Source organism: Haliaeetus leucocephalus, unplaced genomic scaffold (assembly GCF_000737465.1).
Source record: "Haliaeetus leucocephalus isolate CR32 unplaced genomic scaffold, Haliaeetus_leucocephalus-4.0 Scaffold317, whole genome shotgun sequence".
Taxonomy (NCBI): Eukaryota; Metazoa; Chordata; class Aves; order Accipitriformes; family Accipitridae; genus Haliaeetus; species Haliaeetus leucocephalus.
This window is the reverse complement of record NW_010972753.1, coordinates 521,613-536,561: the sequence shown is the minus strand read 5'-3', so window position 1 is coordinate 536,561 and position 14,949 is coordinate 521,613. Positions and strand designations below refer to the sequence as shown.

General features: G+C 44.2%; 1 protein-coding gene across 2 annotated transcripts in view; it reads left to right on the top strand.

Annotated features, from left to right (window-relative positions):
- The first annotated feature begins 3,339 nt into the window (after positions 1-3,339).
- The window catches only part of PHKA2 (phosphorylase kinase, alpha 2 (liver)), a 39,363-nt gene continuing 27,753 nt past the window's right edge, over positions 3,340-14,949 (top strand). The window contains exons 1-10 of one of the 2 annotated variants that reach the window (XM_010571260.1): positions 3,340-3,492; positions 4,866-4,913; positions 5,385-5,553; positions 6,405-6,487; positions 6,993-7,073; positions 9,962-10,060; positions 10,389-10,535; positions 10,769-10,822; positions 11,379-11,501; positions 13,518-13,613. In XM_010571260.1, coding sequence (XP_010569562.1) covers positions 3,430-3,492; positions 4,866-4,913; positions 5,385-5,553; positions 6,405-6,487; positions 6,993-7,073; positions 9,962-10,060; positions 10,389-10,535; positions 10,769-10,822; positions 11,379-11,501; positions 13,518-13,613 — 963 coding nt within the window. In that variant the 5' untranslated portion in view covers positions 3,340-3,429. The remainder of the gene's footprint in view (positions 3,493-4,865; positions 4,914-5,384; positions 5,554-6,404; positions 6,488-6,992; positions 7,074-9,961; positions 10,061-10,388; positions 10,536-10,768; positions 10,823-11,378; positions 11,502-13,517; positions 13,614-14,949) is intronic. The other variant, XM_010571258.1, reaches the window with a different exon arrangement.

The window sequence follows — 14,949 nt, the reverse complement described above, 5'->3', positions numbered from 1 at the left end:
CGGCGCGGCGGCTGGAGCTGCCCGGGGCCGCTGACCGCAGCCTGGCTGCGCAAGGGGCCGGTGGGAGAAAGGACCTCCTTCCTCCCCCCCCCCCTCCTCCTCTGGGCACGTCCTCCTCCGGCCGCCTGAGGAGGAGCGCGGGGAGGGCTGAGGCGGCTGCGGGTCCCCGGGGGCGCGCGCTCGCCGCTTACATAAACGCGCGTGGGAAGGTGTGTGGAGAAGGCGGCGAGCCTCAGCCTGCGGGCGGGCGGGCGTCCTGCGCGTACGTGGGCGACGCTTGCTCGGAAGAACGAAGGGCTGGAGCACCTCTGCTCTGAGGACGGGCTGAGGGAGTCGGGGCTGTTCAGCCCGGAGAAGAGAAGGCTCCGGGGAGACCTTACAGCAGCCTGCCAGTGCCTAAAGGGGCCTGTGGGAAGGCCGGAGGGGGACTTGTAGTGATAGGACAAGGGGTAATGGCTTTGACTGAAAGAGGGTAGATTTGGATTAGACGTAGGGAAGAAGTTCTTCACTGTGAGGGTGGCGAGGCACTGGAGCAGGTTGCCCAGAGAGGCTGTGAATGCCCCATCCCTGGCAGTGTTCAAGGCCAGGTTGGATGGGGCTTTGAGCAGCCTGGGCTAGTGGAAGGTGTCCCTGCCCATGGCAGGGGGGTTGGAACTACATGATCTTTAAGATCTCTTCCAACCCAAACCGTTCTATGAAGATCTCAGGGCTGGTAGAGAAAAACTGTGGGTTTTGGCCAACACGTATGCGTAAGCGTGTAGCATAGTACTCTGCTTGATGTGCTCGCTTCACCCAGGTGGGCTCTGAGGACTCGGTGTGCTCTGCAGTGTCATGCTTTGGTTAAAACAGTCCAGTACGTAAAGATGAGAGCAACAGCGGTTTTTGCACAAATCAGGTCCCAGATATACTTAGTTGCTGAGAGTTACAAGGAACTGGAAGGCAGTGAAGGAAGAGGTTAGGACCCAAAGTGCTTAGGTTGGTAAGATTTTTGTCACTGACTGCTGTTGTGGGCACACGGTCCAGATGCCTGTGAATTAATGTTTGTGTACTAATTATTGTAATCTCATTAGAAACAAATGCAAGAACATGGTATAAGTGGTGTGAGAAGATGACTTTGCTCTCTCGTTGTGCTGGGGTGCAGGACATGCTTTGAGTTGTGCTCCTGTCTCTGCCTTTTGTCTGTGGGATGACCTTGGACAAAACACTTTGGCTTCCAGTGCCTGCCTTGATTTCCATGTTTATAGGATGAGGATGCCAGTAACAGCCTCGATTAGAGGAGAGATGGAGCCTCTGAGAGCCAGAGACCAAACGTGCCCTGTGAAAGCTGTGCCTTAATGATATTAATAGTTAACAATAATAAAAAGGGTAGCTTAATGGTAATATGGGAGTTTATACCAGTGACCTGGAATTTTGTAATTGCTATTTACAGTGCTTGGACACATGTTCGTGACTTAGTGCTGCCTTTTCCGCTAAGTGCTCAATGCTGGGGAGAGTTCAGAGGTGGGGGAAGGAGATAAATACATTTTCTTCTGTGTGTGGAAGGCAAGTCACAGGCTAGCAGAAAGGCAGAGGGACAATGATCTCCCAAGAGGGCTCAGAGAGATACTGCAAGGCGGGTTTCTAGATTTGTTTTCTGTATCTATACTCTTTATGGTTTTCTACTGCAATAGATTGAAAATGTCCTGCTCAGCTGGTGAAGAGATGCAGTGCTTACTTGGGCAAATTAGGAGGGTTGGATGTGTTTAATGCAGCCTCTTGAAGGTAGGCAGGTCCCTCCCTGGGGTCTGAATGGTCTTTTAAAGTCTTGCGTGGGCCATTTTTCCAGGATTTCCATCTTGGTGGGGAAAAACAAACCAAAGTGATCGTTTCTCAGGCAGCAGGGTTATCTCTGTCAAGCCAGGGCTGCAGGTACGTAGAAATCTGTTGTGCTGCATGGGAGGAGGGAAGCAAAGTAAAATTTAAAATACTGTGAATATGCATTCTGCCTTTCGAGGTCCTGGTTTTTGCCACTCAGGTGCAGCGCTGAGCTGGAAGCAGGGTCTGCTTTCTTTGCTCGCGCACTTGTTCTTCTCCTACTTCTTGGTTTGACTTTTCAAGTTCAGAAGGAAGTTTTTTAAGCTCCTTGGGTTCGTATGTGCTACTTTCCCCAGCAAATAGATGAGTAGGTAGTCCTGCTGTTGTTACCTGGTTTGTAAAGACCGTGCTGAGGGACTTTCAGCAGAACTACGTGTTTCTGCTCTCAGCGAGCCACTAGACATAGCCGTATTTAAACCGTAACAATAGCACTGATTGTGCCCAGTCATGTGTGTCAGGCTGTCACCCGTGTCTTGTTCAATTGTCACATGCAAAGCCCAGGAAATAGTAATTGAAGTTCTTCCCCCTCGAAACTTCTTTCTTAAAAATAACTACGGAAGGGGTTGAGTGAACTGGTGTGTGGCAGAAGTGAGAAACTGGTATATGTATTCTTTTTAGCTTTACTTACCTTTATTATTGTAATCTTTACCCCTTGTCACACCAGCCATGGCAACTGCTCTTTGTTCACTGAAATTTGCTGTAAAGGCTCGATTGAAAGCTCTATAGACCTTTTGCCTCTCTCCCTCATTTTTTTGGTAGTGAAGAACATACAGCTGAGAGAGACTGTCTTAAAAATGAATGATAATGAAATGATGGGAATTAATGATGCAATGAAAAAATTAATGGAGTATTTGGGATGCAGGAGACTACTCAGTGTGCTGGTTTTCAGACACTGCTGCTTTTCAACACCATCAGAATTTGTCTTTCTGTACATTTTCCAAAGGAGGATATAAAAAGGCTTTGCATGCATTCATGCTTTAGCTGTCATAAACCAGGCAGGTAAATAAATAGAAATACCTTTTTAATTTCCTAGAAGGGAAGTAGTGTTTTTTTTACTTCCTCAGGATTTTTACTGCCACAGACCAGTTGCATAGAGAAGAGTAGATCCCAGGCTCAGTTTCTAATGTTAACTCAGTACCCTCTTTTCCTTACAGATGTGTAACATTTAAATTCCTGTTTCCTCAAGGTGTTTCAAGTTTCACTCAGTGATTTTGCTAATAATCTTGTGGGGATGAGGATGCCCAGCTGGATGGCATAAGCTTTGTATCTTGAAGTGTTGAAAGAAATTTTGCATTTCACTTGTTTGAGTTTGGGAAAGAAAGATGGGACCTCACTTCTGTTGCAAAATTGTGAGCAGCCGCAGTGTGCAATCAGTGTGAAATCATCTTTGGCACTCTCTTTTGTTTTATTTCCCTTTGACCTGGAAAGATGGGATTTCAGGTAGTAATGTTTGCTCTTTATTCCTTCTGCCATGGTTAGAATCCAGTTACGGGGCTACTTTCAGCCAGTAAGGACCATAAGGATGCTTGGGTACGGGACAACATCTACAGCATCCTGGCAGTGTGGGGGCTGGGGATGGCTTATCGGAAGAACGCAGACCGGGATGAGGATAAGGCCAAAGCCTACGAGCTCGAGCAGGTATGTCAAAGTTCAGTGTAATCCAGTTACACTGTTTGTTTTTTTCATATGGTAGTGGTTTCGAACGGTGCATTCGCATTGCTGCTGTGTCTAGGATCTGGCAGGGAGGGTTTTCCCATCTTGGGGTACTTGTCTTGTTCCTATCACATCAGTATCTGTGCATTACGGGGTGTACAGTGTTCCTGGCAGCCTTCTGGCAAGCAAGTTTTAGAGAACTGTGGCAGAGAGACTAACACCTGAATTAAAATATAAACAAAAGAAATACATATAGGAATCAAACTTCCGTCAGTTGGCTGATCATTGAAAATTAGGCTTCTGAGAGATTTTATGCCCAGATTTACAAGCCTCTGATTAAACCTTGAGATCCCACATGAGGTGTATTATGGAGCAGAAAATCAAGCCTAGGTTGCCTGGATCCTCAGGTAGCAATTTATCTGCTAGACCGTTCTTCCCCATAAGGAAGCGCGTGCTATTTAAAGTAGCAGTCTTTGAAATGTGCACTTGTGTCATCTCACGGAACTCGTACATGGTATATAGACACATTTGATCAAACCAGACAAGGCAGTGATCTCCAAACTGGTAAGACTTATGTGCTGGAGAATTGGAAGGGGAGGTAACTCACACAGTTAATTTCTATAATGTGCAGCTGGGAAAGTGGGTATCAGAAGCGAGAGGGTAGAGGTGGGTTAGTTGGGAAGTGAGGGAGTCTTAGTGTCGGTGTCCTGCTGTTGTTTTGAAGGCAGTGGGTAAATTTGATGCTGACATGTACTGCTCAAACCAGGGAGATCTGTGGTGACAAAATAACCTTGACTCAGTTTGCATGATCATATGTTGAGGCTATAATAATTTTTGGATAAAAAGATGGGGTTGATTTCTTCATTTACGACAAAATCTTGAGCTTCTCTTTGTATGCACTAAAGGCCGTTTCTTAGTCATCTGCTTTCTGTTGTACTGTATAAAGAGGGGAAGAACTCCACAAGTTTTCCAGTCATGTCAATGTCTTGCAGTCACCTACCAGTGTTCCCTGGATCCGTCACTCTAAAAGTCATCATCATCAACATTAATCTTACAAGATGTAGCATTCCTCTTACTTCCTTAGGTGGATAGAAGGACAACAGAGAGTTGTTCCACTGTTTAGAGAGGGCCTTTGGGGAAAGATTTGTTCTCCTAGATAGGGATGTGGGAATAAAAATCAACCAGTGTATATATTAAAAGAAAAGGCAGGTAGAGCATTTCAGGCAAATACACATGTTTTTACCTTTGGCAGGACGTTATTAGTAGGGGGTGTGAACTTTGTCACGTTTGAATGTTGTTTGTAACAGCTGATGAGGCTGGCCCTGTGAGAGTGTCACTGGTCTGTTTTGTTCCTGCAGAACGTTGTGAAGCTGATGCGGGGACTCCTACAGTGCATGATGAGACAGGTATGAGTTGAACTAGTACGTGTTGCATTTACAAAGCATTTCATCTGAAGTGTGTATTCCTTGTGTCTTTTCTGTAGAGTGAGGTTTTTGCATGCATGTAGATGGTGTTGTGCGGAGTTTTAAAAAAAACTCTTGAGCAAAACTCTGATCTTACTTGCACCTTTTTGAGATTGTGCTCGTAGCAAATCTCAGTTTTGCCTTTGCAAAGTGATTTTCACCAAGAGGCATGCCTGTAACCAAGATCTGAACTCAACAAGGTAATTTCATCTTATTCTTTCCCAAAGAGATGTGGATTTAGCTGGAGCCTAAAGTTAGAGTTGTGTTTAAGCACTCAAAACACACCGAAGTGGGGTAACAAAAATTAAAACCTCAAGTCTCTCCTCACCTAAGAAAAGTTGTTAATTTTGAAATAGTTTGGAGAATTTCTTCTGAAATGTTTCAGATTTGAGATTTCTGGATCTTATTTTTTAGGTAGATAAGGTAGAGAAGTTCAAACGCACACAGAGTACCAAAGACTGCCTACATGCCAAGTATAACTCTGCAACCTGTGCAACAGTGGTTGGGGACGACCAGTGGGGGCATCTACAAGTGGATGCAACTTCGCTGTACCTGCTCTTCTTGGCACAGATGACTGCTTCAGGTAAGCAGAATATATTTTATCTTTGACTATTGTCGCAGTCTTTTTCTATTCTGATTATCTTTTAAAAAGGAAAAAAAAAAAAAAACTAACTGCAAAGACCTTTACATGGTTGTTACTCAGAAGAAAGTAATATTTATCTGGAAAAGAGATGTGGCTTAGTTAGGGTTTCATGTTTATAGTAACTGGCAGCGTCCATTCCCTTAATGTTTGCTGGCATACGAATACGTGGGCTGTTCAGAGTCACGTCAGAGAAGAGTTTTGTGTTTGAAAACAATGCAGGGCATCCTAATGGACAACAGGGTTTCTTCAGAGAGTGGGGACATCAAGTCAGGTGCCACTAGTGCCATCTGTGTTCCTCCTCTTGCTGGCACTGTTTTGTTTTGTGCTCTTCTCAGCTGTACTCCTGTGAGGATAGGATTTGTTTCCTTATGTGGTCTTCTGTCCTCAGAGCCCCTTGCCATTGACCCCTGCAGAGCCGGCACCTGGTGGTCCCTTGGTAAAGCACTAAGCGGGCGGAGGGGTGGGGAGCTGCGGGAATTGGGATGCGCTGCTCTTGAGAGCCAGAGCTGGCTCAGACCTACCTGCTTTGTACCCACTGTGTCTGAATGCCACCCTCCCAAGGGTGGTTTTTGGTTGTTCTTTGAAACGGTGTGGGTTGGTGGCATTTGAACTGTTTTATCAGCAGTGAGTATTGAGGCTTGCTGCTTGATCTTTTGAAATCAGCTTGAGTTTTTCCATTGATTTCAGTGGGCAGTAGTTGGTAGCACATAAACAAAAGCATGAAACCCACTGAGGAGTAAGTATTTCAGTTCTGATACAGTATAATTACTCTCTTCCCTTCTTTTAATCAGGGTTACGTATTATCTTCACCCTTGATGAAGTTACCTTTGTTCAGAATCTTGTTTTTTACATAGAAGCTGCTTACAAAGTCGCTGTAAGTAGTTATTTATACTACTTAACTTATACCATACTACTATAATGCTGCTCAGATGTGGGTGGAAAAGTATTTATTGATGGAGAAGGAAAATACAAACTACTTTTTCCATGAGAAGATAGCAGAACCTGTCAGTACATTACATTGCGAGCAGCATCTTTGGAGATGGTGGGAGGGCTGTGAAGGATTTATGGCTGCCTGGGTGAGGTATATTTGTTCCATCATAATAATAGTTTTTCTTTATTGATACTTAATAGTATTTCCTGATGTCTCATTAAAATCTCATGGACGTTTCTAAAAAGAGCAAAACATTAACAAACTTTTTGGCAAGTGATGAGTTGAAGGGGCATGGAGAGAGGCACGCACAGGGAGAAGGATAAAGGGCTTTCTGTGTTCTGTGAAGACAGTGATTCATGCAGGGCTCTGGTTTTGTTGTGGGATGAGGGGGGAAAACATTGGGTTTGTATGTGACCATGCCAATTTTTTCTTGATGATGTTGTTGCAGGATTACGGAATTTGGGAACGTGGTGATAAGACAAACCAGGGCATCCCTGAACTGAACGCAAGCTCCGTAGGGATGGCCAAAGTAAGAATGTCTTCCTGACACCTCCTTCATGGCTGTTCTGTCATGCTGAAGGGCTCTAACAAACCTGATTGCTTCCTTTGCGTAGTCTTCTTGGCCATTGCGATAGTTAACTGATTGTATAAGAATTTTTGTTTGGGTGTGAGTGAGTATTTTTCGGTGCAAAATCCTTGTGATAATGGCTGTCATTGAAGGACTTCAGCACAGTTGTTCCAAGGATTGCAAGAAGGGTACCAGATTCATTGAGGCATGAATCTGATAGATTCAGTGAGGAGCAGTCTCATAAAGTGGCCTCTGATTTTCTGTGCCTTTATCTTAATCCTGTAGCCCCAATATTATATGTGATGTTTTCAGGGTAAGCTTAAGTCATAGAATTATAGAATGGTTTGGGTTGGAAGGGAGCTTAAAAATCATGTAGTTCCAACCCCCCTGCCATGGGCAGGGACACCTTCCACTAGCCCAGGCTGCTCAAAGCCCCATCCAACCTGGCCTTGAACACTGCCAGGGATGGGGCATTCACAGCCTCTCTGGGCAACCTGTTCCAGTGCCTCGCCACCCTCACAGTGAAGAACTTCTTCCCTATGTCTAATCCAAATCTATCCTTCTTCAGTTTAAAGCCATTACCCCTTGTCCTGTCACTACAGGCACTTGTAAAAAGTCCCTCTCCAGCTTTCCCACAGGCCCCCTTTAGGTACTGGAAGGCTGCTACAAGGTCTCCCTGGAGCCTTCTCTTCTCCAGGCTGAACAATCCCAACTCTCTCAGCCTGTCTTCGCAGGAAAGGTGCTCCAGCCCTCTGATCATCTTCACAGCCCTCCTCTGGACTCGCTCCAACAGGTCCGTGTCCTTCTTATGTTGGGGGCCCCAGAGCTGAATGCAGTACTGCAGGTGGGGTCTCTTGAGAGCAGAGTAGAGGGGGAGAATCCCCTCCTTCAACCTGCTGGCCACTCTTCTTTTGATGCAGCCCAGGATATGTTGGCTTTCTGGGCTGCAAATGCACATTGCCGGGTCATGTTGAGCTTCCCGTCAACCAACATCCCCAAGTCCTTCTGCGCAGGGCTGCTCTCAATCCATTCTCCGCCCAGCCTGTATCTGTGCTGGGGATTGCCCAGACCCATGCGCAGGACCTTGTGCTTGGCCTTGTTGAACTTCGTGAGGTTCGCATGGGCCCACCTCTCTAGCCTGCCAAGGTCCCTCTGGATGTAAATTCTGGAAAACAGCAGAATATCAGTCTGAGAAATAACTCACATGTAATTTGGAGAGAAAAATGAGTAAAGACTTACTTAAAAGAAAGTGGATGTTTCTGGTTCCCCCATACCACAAGGTCACAGAGATACTAAATGATGCTCAGAAGGCTGTAAATGTAAATGTGTAATTGACAGCTGCCTTTTTACATGGCATCTGGGGGACTGACAGAAGCCAAATATCGTTAAGGTCAAAGGTGTAGTTGCGTTTCAGAAGGATTTATTGGTTACCAAGATCTTGTGTGGCCGCAAGAGGGAGAAACTGCGGGTCTTGGCCACAGTTCAGTCAAACAGTGGTGGGGCAGCGTTTGTGGGGAAGGTTATTCCTTAGCTGTCCGGTATGAATTTTTTTGTGCTGAACAGCCTGATGTGGGTTGCTGTGGTCCCTGCACAACTTCTGGGTGCGTTGATGTCAGGACAACCTGTGGGACTTGCCGCACAGCTTTGCATCTCTGCGGCTCTGGGTTCAGTAAAAGTGCTGTTTGGGGTGGGGACCAGGAGGCACGCTGGAGGCCCTGCTGCAGAGGGTGAGGTAGATGGTTTTTGTTTGTTTTTTTTTTTAATCTGCCTCTGGAATTCTCCCTCTTAACATTTCTCTCCCACATCTGCTTTGTGTGGCTACCTGTGGCAGCAGTACAGCACAGAGCAGGTGCCTTTGAGTTGATCTCAGTGCCTTTTGTTCACCGTTAAGACTGTCGGCTAGATAGAGGCTCTGCAGAGCTAGTAAACCCATGTTTGTGAAGGAAGAAGAAAAATAGAGAATAAGGCAAGCCGCACCGTGTGATCCTTCCTTTGTCAGAGATTGACATCACCGTGAACCTACAGGACAAAAATGGGCACGGAGCAATGTTCAGTGCTACTGCAACCCTGTGAATCTGCGTTTCAGGGGAAAGCTCTGCTAGCCTGACTCCGGGCGTCCGGTCCTTGCTCTCCTCCTGCCGCATTCCCTGCGCGGTGCTGCACACCCTCCTTCTGCAAAGCCAGGCTTTGTAGCCTGCTAGGTTAAAGTAGGAGTGCCCAAATGGAGTCAGTGGATGGGCTGCTGATGTTTTCACTAGGCAAATGCGTTAAGGCTGAGAGGCGTGGGATGTGATTCACCTGCTGACGTGGAGCGTGGTGTGCCTCGGGTGGCTGTGCAGACAGCAGACGTCTCATTTCTCTGTCCCTTGGGAAGCGATAGTATGAGAGAGACAGCGATGCTTTCTTCTTGGGGCACTGGCCTCTGCTGATTCTGGGGTGCTGTGAGCAAGCCTTCCTCTTCGAACAGCCCTTCAGGCAGGAGGAGTGAAAGGCCACTGAAATGGGGGTTATTTTGGAATATAGGACAGAAGAAGCATTTTTTACTAAATACTTTAATATTTAGATATTATCTCAGTGGAAGCTCAGCTCCCCATTGTTTTGCATTGCCTTTAAATTTTAAGAAGGATCACCAGCGCATCAGTCCTGTATCCCACTAGCAGAAAGACAGAAATAGTTACTTTCTCTAAAATATTGCCAAGCTTCCCTTTAAAGATGAAAAAATGTCTGTGGAGCAAACTTCTGTCTTACATAATTTGCTTCAGAGGGTAAGTGCAGGTGCTAGGGTGTAAAGGTACTTAGCTTAAAAGGTATTTAATGATTTGGGGTGGTTGTTTCATTTTTTTTTGAAGGCTGCTTTGGAAGCAATTGATGAACTAGATCTTTTTGGAGCTCATGGAGGACACAAATCAGTGATTCATGTTCTGCCTGATGAAGTAGAACACTGTCAGGTAAAAATTAGCCTTCTGTTTCCTTTGCTAGGGAAAACCCCAGCACCCTTTTGTTTTTAAATGAAATATTGGTTAACTGAATCAAGAACTTAACGTAATAAGGATGACTTCAGCCATCTGCCATGCTTCAGCCATGCTGTTAACCCTGTTTCTAGTAGATCATGTGGAAGTGAGTGGTGTGAAGCATTCTCATTCTCAGTTAAAAATAATTATGCAATGAGTTCCCTGTCAGTTTGCAAATAGTATAGTCTATTCTGTTTGCACTTGACATAGTCTTGAAGTAGGCAAATTGTTTTACATCCCTCTCTTCTGTTCCTGTTTTGCTCAGTCTATTCTATACTCCATGTTGCCGAGGGCATCCACGTCAAAGGAGATAGATGCTGGCCTTCTCTCTATTATTTCTTACCCGGCTTTTGCAGTGGAGGATCTAAACCTTGTTAATGTAACCAAGAGTGAAATCATATCCAAATTGCAGGTAAGGATTTCCTTTATTCTCCTTCTCTTTCCCTTTGGAAAATAGAACCTCCCTTTCTCAACCAAAAATCCTGATTAAACAAGGGTTGCCAGACTTGGTTTGTCTGTGTGTGGAAGAGAGGGAGGAAGAATCCCTAAGTGACACTTAAAACTCAGCACGTACTTTTATGCTGATGTTAGTCTGTGAGGAAGAACAGTATGTGAAGATTTCTATAATTTTGTCTGTTTTTACAGGGCCGCTATGGCTGCTGTCGCTTTCTCCGAGATGGTTACAAGACACCCAGAGAGGTACTTCTGATGCATATTTTCAATAGGCATTAGGAAGAATTTTATCTCTTGTTTATAGACTTTTTTGGTCTCATTTACATGAAGGGGTGAAGTTCTGTATCGCTGTTAAGACATCTTAGTGGATTTGAAGGTAGTCCAGGTATCCACACTAGAAATGACACATATCTGAAGGAGGCTAAGGGTTTGGAAAACAATTATTAAGGGCAGAACTTAATTCATAATTCTGTAAGAAATTAACCCTTAAATAGGCTTATGGTGCCTAAGCGGAAGCAGTGTATCTGAGGTGTCCCAAAATGTCTTTGAACTGAGGCAGAGCCAAGATTATTTGGGTGACACCTAGAGTCTGAGACTAGGAAGGGTTGATTTGTCTAGGGAATGATTAAATGAGTTTGAGACTGAATGTGAAAAAGAAGTCAAGAGACTGCATGGGAACTATTTCTGGTGGTTTTATTGGTTTCTTGGTTTTAATCACTTGTATAAAATGGGCTGCCATTATGATTGGAATATGAGTGACTAATTTAGCACTGTGACTAAATGAGTATGATTGAATTTCTAGGATCCAAGCAGGCTGCACTATGATCCTGCTGAGCTCAAGCTCTTTGAGAATATTGAATGTGAGTGGCCGGTATTCTGGACATACTTGCTAATTGATGGAGTATTTAATGAGGACAAAATTCAGGTGAGGAAAGAAGAAATTACTTTCAATGGAGATGCAAAGCCATTTACCTGCAGTATTTTGTAGCTTTGCTCCATGTTTATTTTGGATATCAGTTGGATACCCCACCAGCAGGGTGGGAGTAGTCTTCAGCCAATCTCACCTTCTGGGGAGTTCGTGACGTCATAGAGGCTGCAGTGTTGTGCACACTGGGACCTCTTTGCCCTCTCTACCAGGTTGAGTGGCTCCGTTAGCTGGTGTGGTGAAACTGGGCTGAACGGGGTTTATTTGCCTGGTTCTGTCTTACCACCAACCGTGATGCCCCTTTCCCAATTCCTTCAGGATAAGACCAACTTCTTTTTCCACTGACCTCTGTGGCTTGGCTGCTGAGAACAAGATTCATAGTACTTTCAGTCCTTTTGTACATTCAGGAAGATTTGGGGTTGGATTATGAGGAGCCATTCCATTTTCAGTAATTCCCTAAGTTACTTCATGCCTTTACTGTGTCAAGCATCCAGTGGTCAGGGGAGCTAAACTGATTGTAGCCCTCCAAAGGTTATAGTGGCACCTGGAGGGTATTGGTGAATTAAAGAGCGACAAGTAGCTGGGACTAAATGTATTCATACCAGGACTTCTGTAGGTTGGTGGCTTGAAGGAAGTAAAAAATACATGTGATTTAAAATTGCCTAGTATGCAGAGGGACAGGAGATTGCTAAACTTAATGCCTTAATAAATAAAATGGCATCAGAAACAAAACAGAGAATTTCTGATCAAAAAGCTCTCTTTCTGTACCAGATGTTGTAAATCAAGTGAACTATTTACTGACACTAGAAATATAAGTCGCTTTCCTGAATGCAGTAAAAATAGTCTGGTGGAGAGAGAAACAGCATTATTTCATGAGGGGGGAAATCAGAAAGTTTACTGAAATTTCAGTCATGTCAATAAAATACCACTTCACAAAGCAGTATCTAGAACTTAGTTGGATTATCTGGGACGGTATGTTCCTGGTTGCCTTTATGGTGTGGAGACAGGCTGTGCTAGGGCATGGTCAGACCAGGCAATTGCTCTCTGTTCCCACCGTTTAAATATAGCTGAATGAGTCACTGAGACATGCAGGTGAGTGTCTAGTCTTCCCCAATTACTGCTGCAAACAAGTGGTTACAATGGCAGCAACTGTTGGAAAAAATAAGGACCCTGAGGACTCAAAAAGAGTGGAGAAAGACAGGATACTGAAAATATCAGTGTACCATAACATGAACCTGTGGGTACCTTATTTTGCGCAAGTTCCACTGTACTCAGAAAGAGATAGCAGAAATAGGATTTCAGAGGCAGGTGCTGGTAGTGCCTGAAAACAGCTTCCCTGTAAGTAAAAACTTGGAATGGGGTAGTTAAGAAATGGAACAAAATAAGGGATCTGGTAAAAAGAATATTAAATGTTTATGTTTTGTACCAGTCTGGTATTCCTGTTCATAATATGTTGTCTAACAACACAAGAACAAGAAGATTTTCTGCTCAGTTAACTCAGATATTTTTAAACAGTTTAAATCTATATTAAGTTTTCCATGGGGCAAATTTTTAAGTGAATCAGTTAAGAGAAACTGATTTCCCAGTCCTGCAAAGCAGAATTCAGAAAATCATAGACAAATGTGCATGGTAGAAAGCTAACAATTTATACACCTTATGCTTTTGCGGATATTGGCAGTCCTGACATGCATGTCACTGCATTGTCATCTGTTGCAAATTTCATGTAGGATTTGTTCCAGTGACTTCTTGATAGGAATATGTCAGAATTTTTGTACTGCAGCAGTGTGTTACAGATTAAAGATGGGTGTTCATGTCTCTGAGGCTGATAATACTGAGATGCTGGAACAGTCTCTGAGAATTTGAACCCTGATCTTCCATCAGCAAGTCATGATCCCCCCCCCGCCTTTGTTTTTTTTAAATGAACTTTCATTGGAAAAGTACTAGAACTTTAACTTTACTGTTTTGGTTTTGCTGACTGTAATGTGAATTCTCACTGTCTTTTAAAAAAATTTCCAGGTACAAGAGTATAGAGAGGCTCTGGAAGGAATACTTATTAGAGAGAAGAATGGAATAGTGCTAATGCCTGAACTGTATGCAGTCCCTCCAGAAAAGGTATTGTGAAAATGCAGCATCCAGTTCAGCATGCAAAGTATAGATGCCAAGATGCATGTTGGTTTTATAGTTTTCTAGTTTTCCTGTAGCTGATAAAACTAAACTAGCAATAAAAAAAGACTACTGCACATTATCTAAAAACTAAAGAGACCTCTCACAGCTCCTGCTGAGAAATGGTAAACTTTAGGCTTCCAGATGGTCACATTTTTTACTTGGGAATCTGGGTGCCTGCAGAAGTATTAGAGCAGGTCTAAAGTTTTAAATCCTTATAGCAAGACATATATTTAAGAAGTGCTGATGCTGACTTAGGAACTGAAGCTCACAGAAGAAATAAAGCATAGACTGCCCTGCCTGTCTAGTCTATTGATTGATTGTGCTCATTCTTCTCCAGAGCTCGTATGTGAGAGAGAAACTGGTTTCAGATGGATTATGGTTTGGGCTGGGTTTTTTGTTTGTTATGTTTGGTTCCCGCCGGCCATCACTGCTGTTACTGTTTACCTGATTCTCCCATTGTGACAGAGAAATTCAGATGAGCTGATGAGCTTATGTGCTCTTCCACTCTATGTGCCTTTGTATCCCTCCCCGCCAACTTCTCCCACTCCAGACTTCTCAGCCCTCACTCACTAAGGGTATGGAGCCTGCTGGGTTGGTCCGAGTTTGGGCAGGGAGTGTCGACAGCTGATGTCTTGCTCGCAGATCTGAGGTGGAAGCTCTGAATTGCCTTCCTAGTGGGAACAAGCGTGTAAGAGTTCAGAGCCTTCTTGTGAATTTTGGTATGATGATGATGATCTGATGAACGTGCCAAATAAACAGGGTAGATTTTGCCTGTCATTTATAAATTTTAAAATGGCTATGGTAAAGATGTTATCTAGGAGGGTTTTTCCTCCGCCCTCAGTAGATCTGTATACTGCAAAACCAAGGCAGTTTTTCCAAACTAATGAGTCTACTCTTAATTTTCCCATTGACCATTCTTGCTAACACAGGAAAGGTGGAATAGCCTTCATTTTTGGAAAGCACCTTCACTTCAGGAAGCTAGGTAGACATCAGTGAAGTTGAAGTGTCATCTTGCAAGGGGTTGGAAAGCAAACACACAATTACCTACAAGCTGCCCAGAGGGAAGGCAGCAAAGTCGTGGTGAGAAGAAAGGGGAAGTGCTAACACCAAAGCTGTAATTGCATGCAGAGTCCCCATTCAACCTCCAGCTTCAAAGGGTGGGGCAGCATATGAAAAGTAAGCATAGTTCTTGTCCCAGAAAACGTGCAGCCTTAAAAGTAAAATCAAGAGATCTCGATGTAATAATGGCAGTTTAGAAAGGGTAGATGATAGATGGTATTTT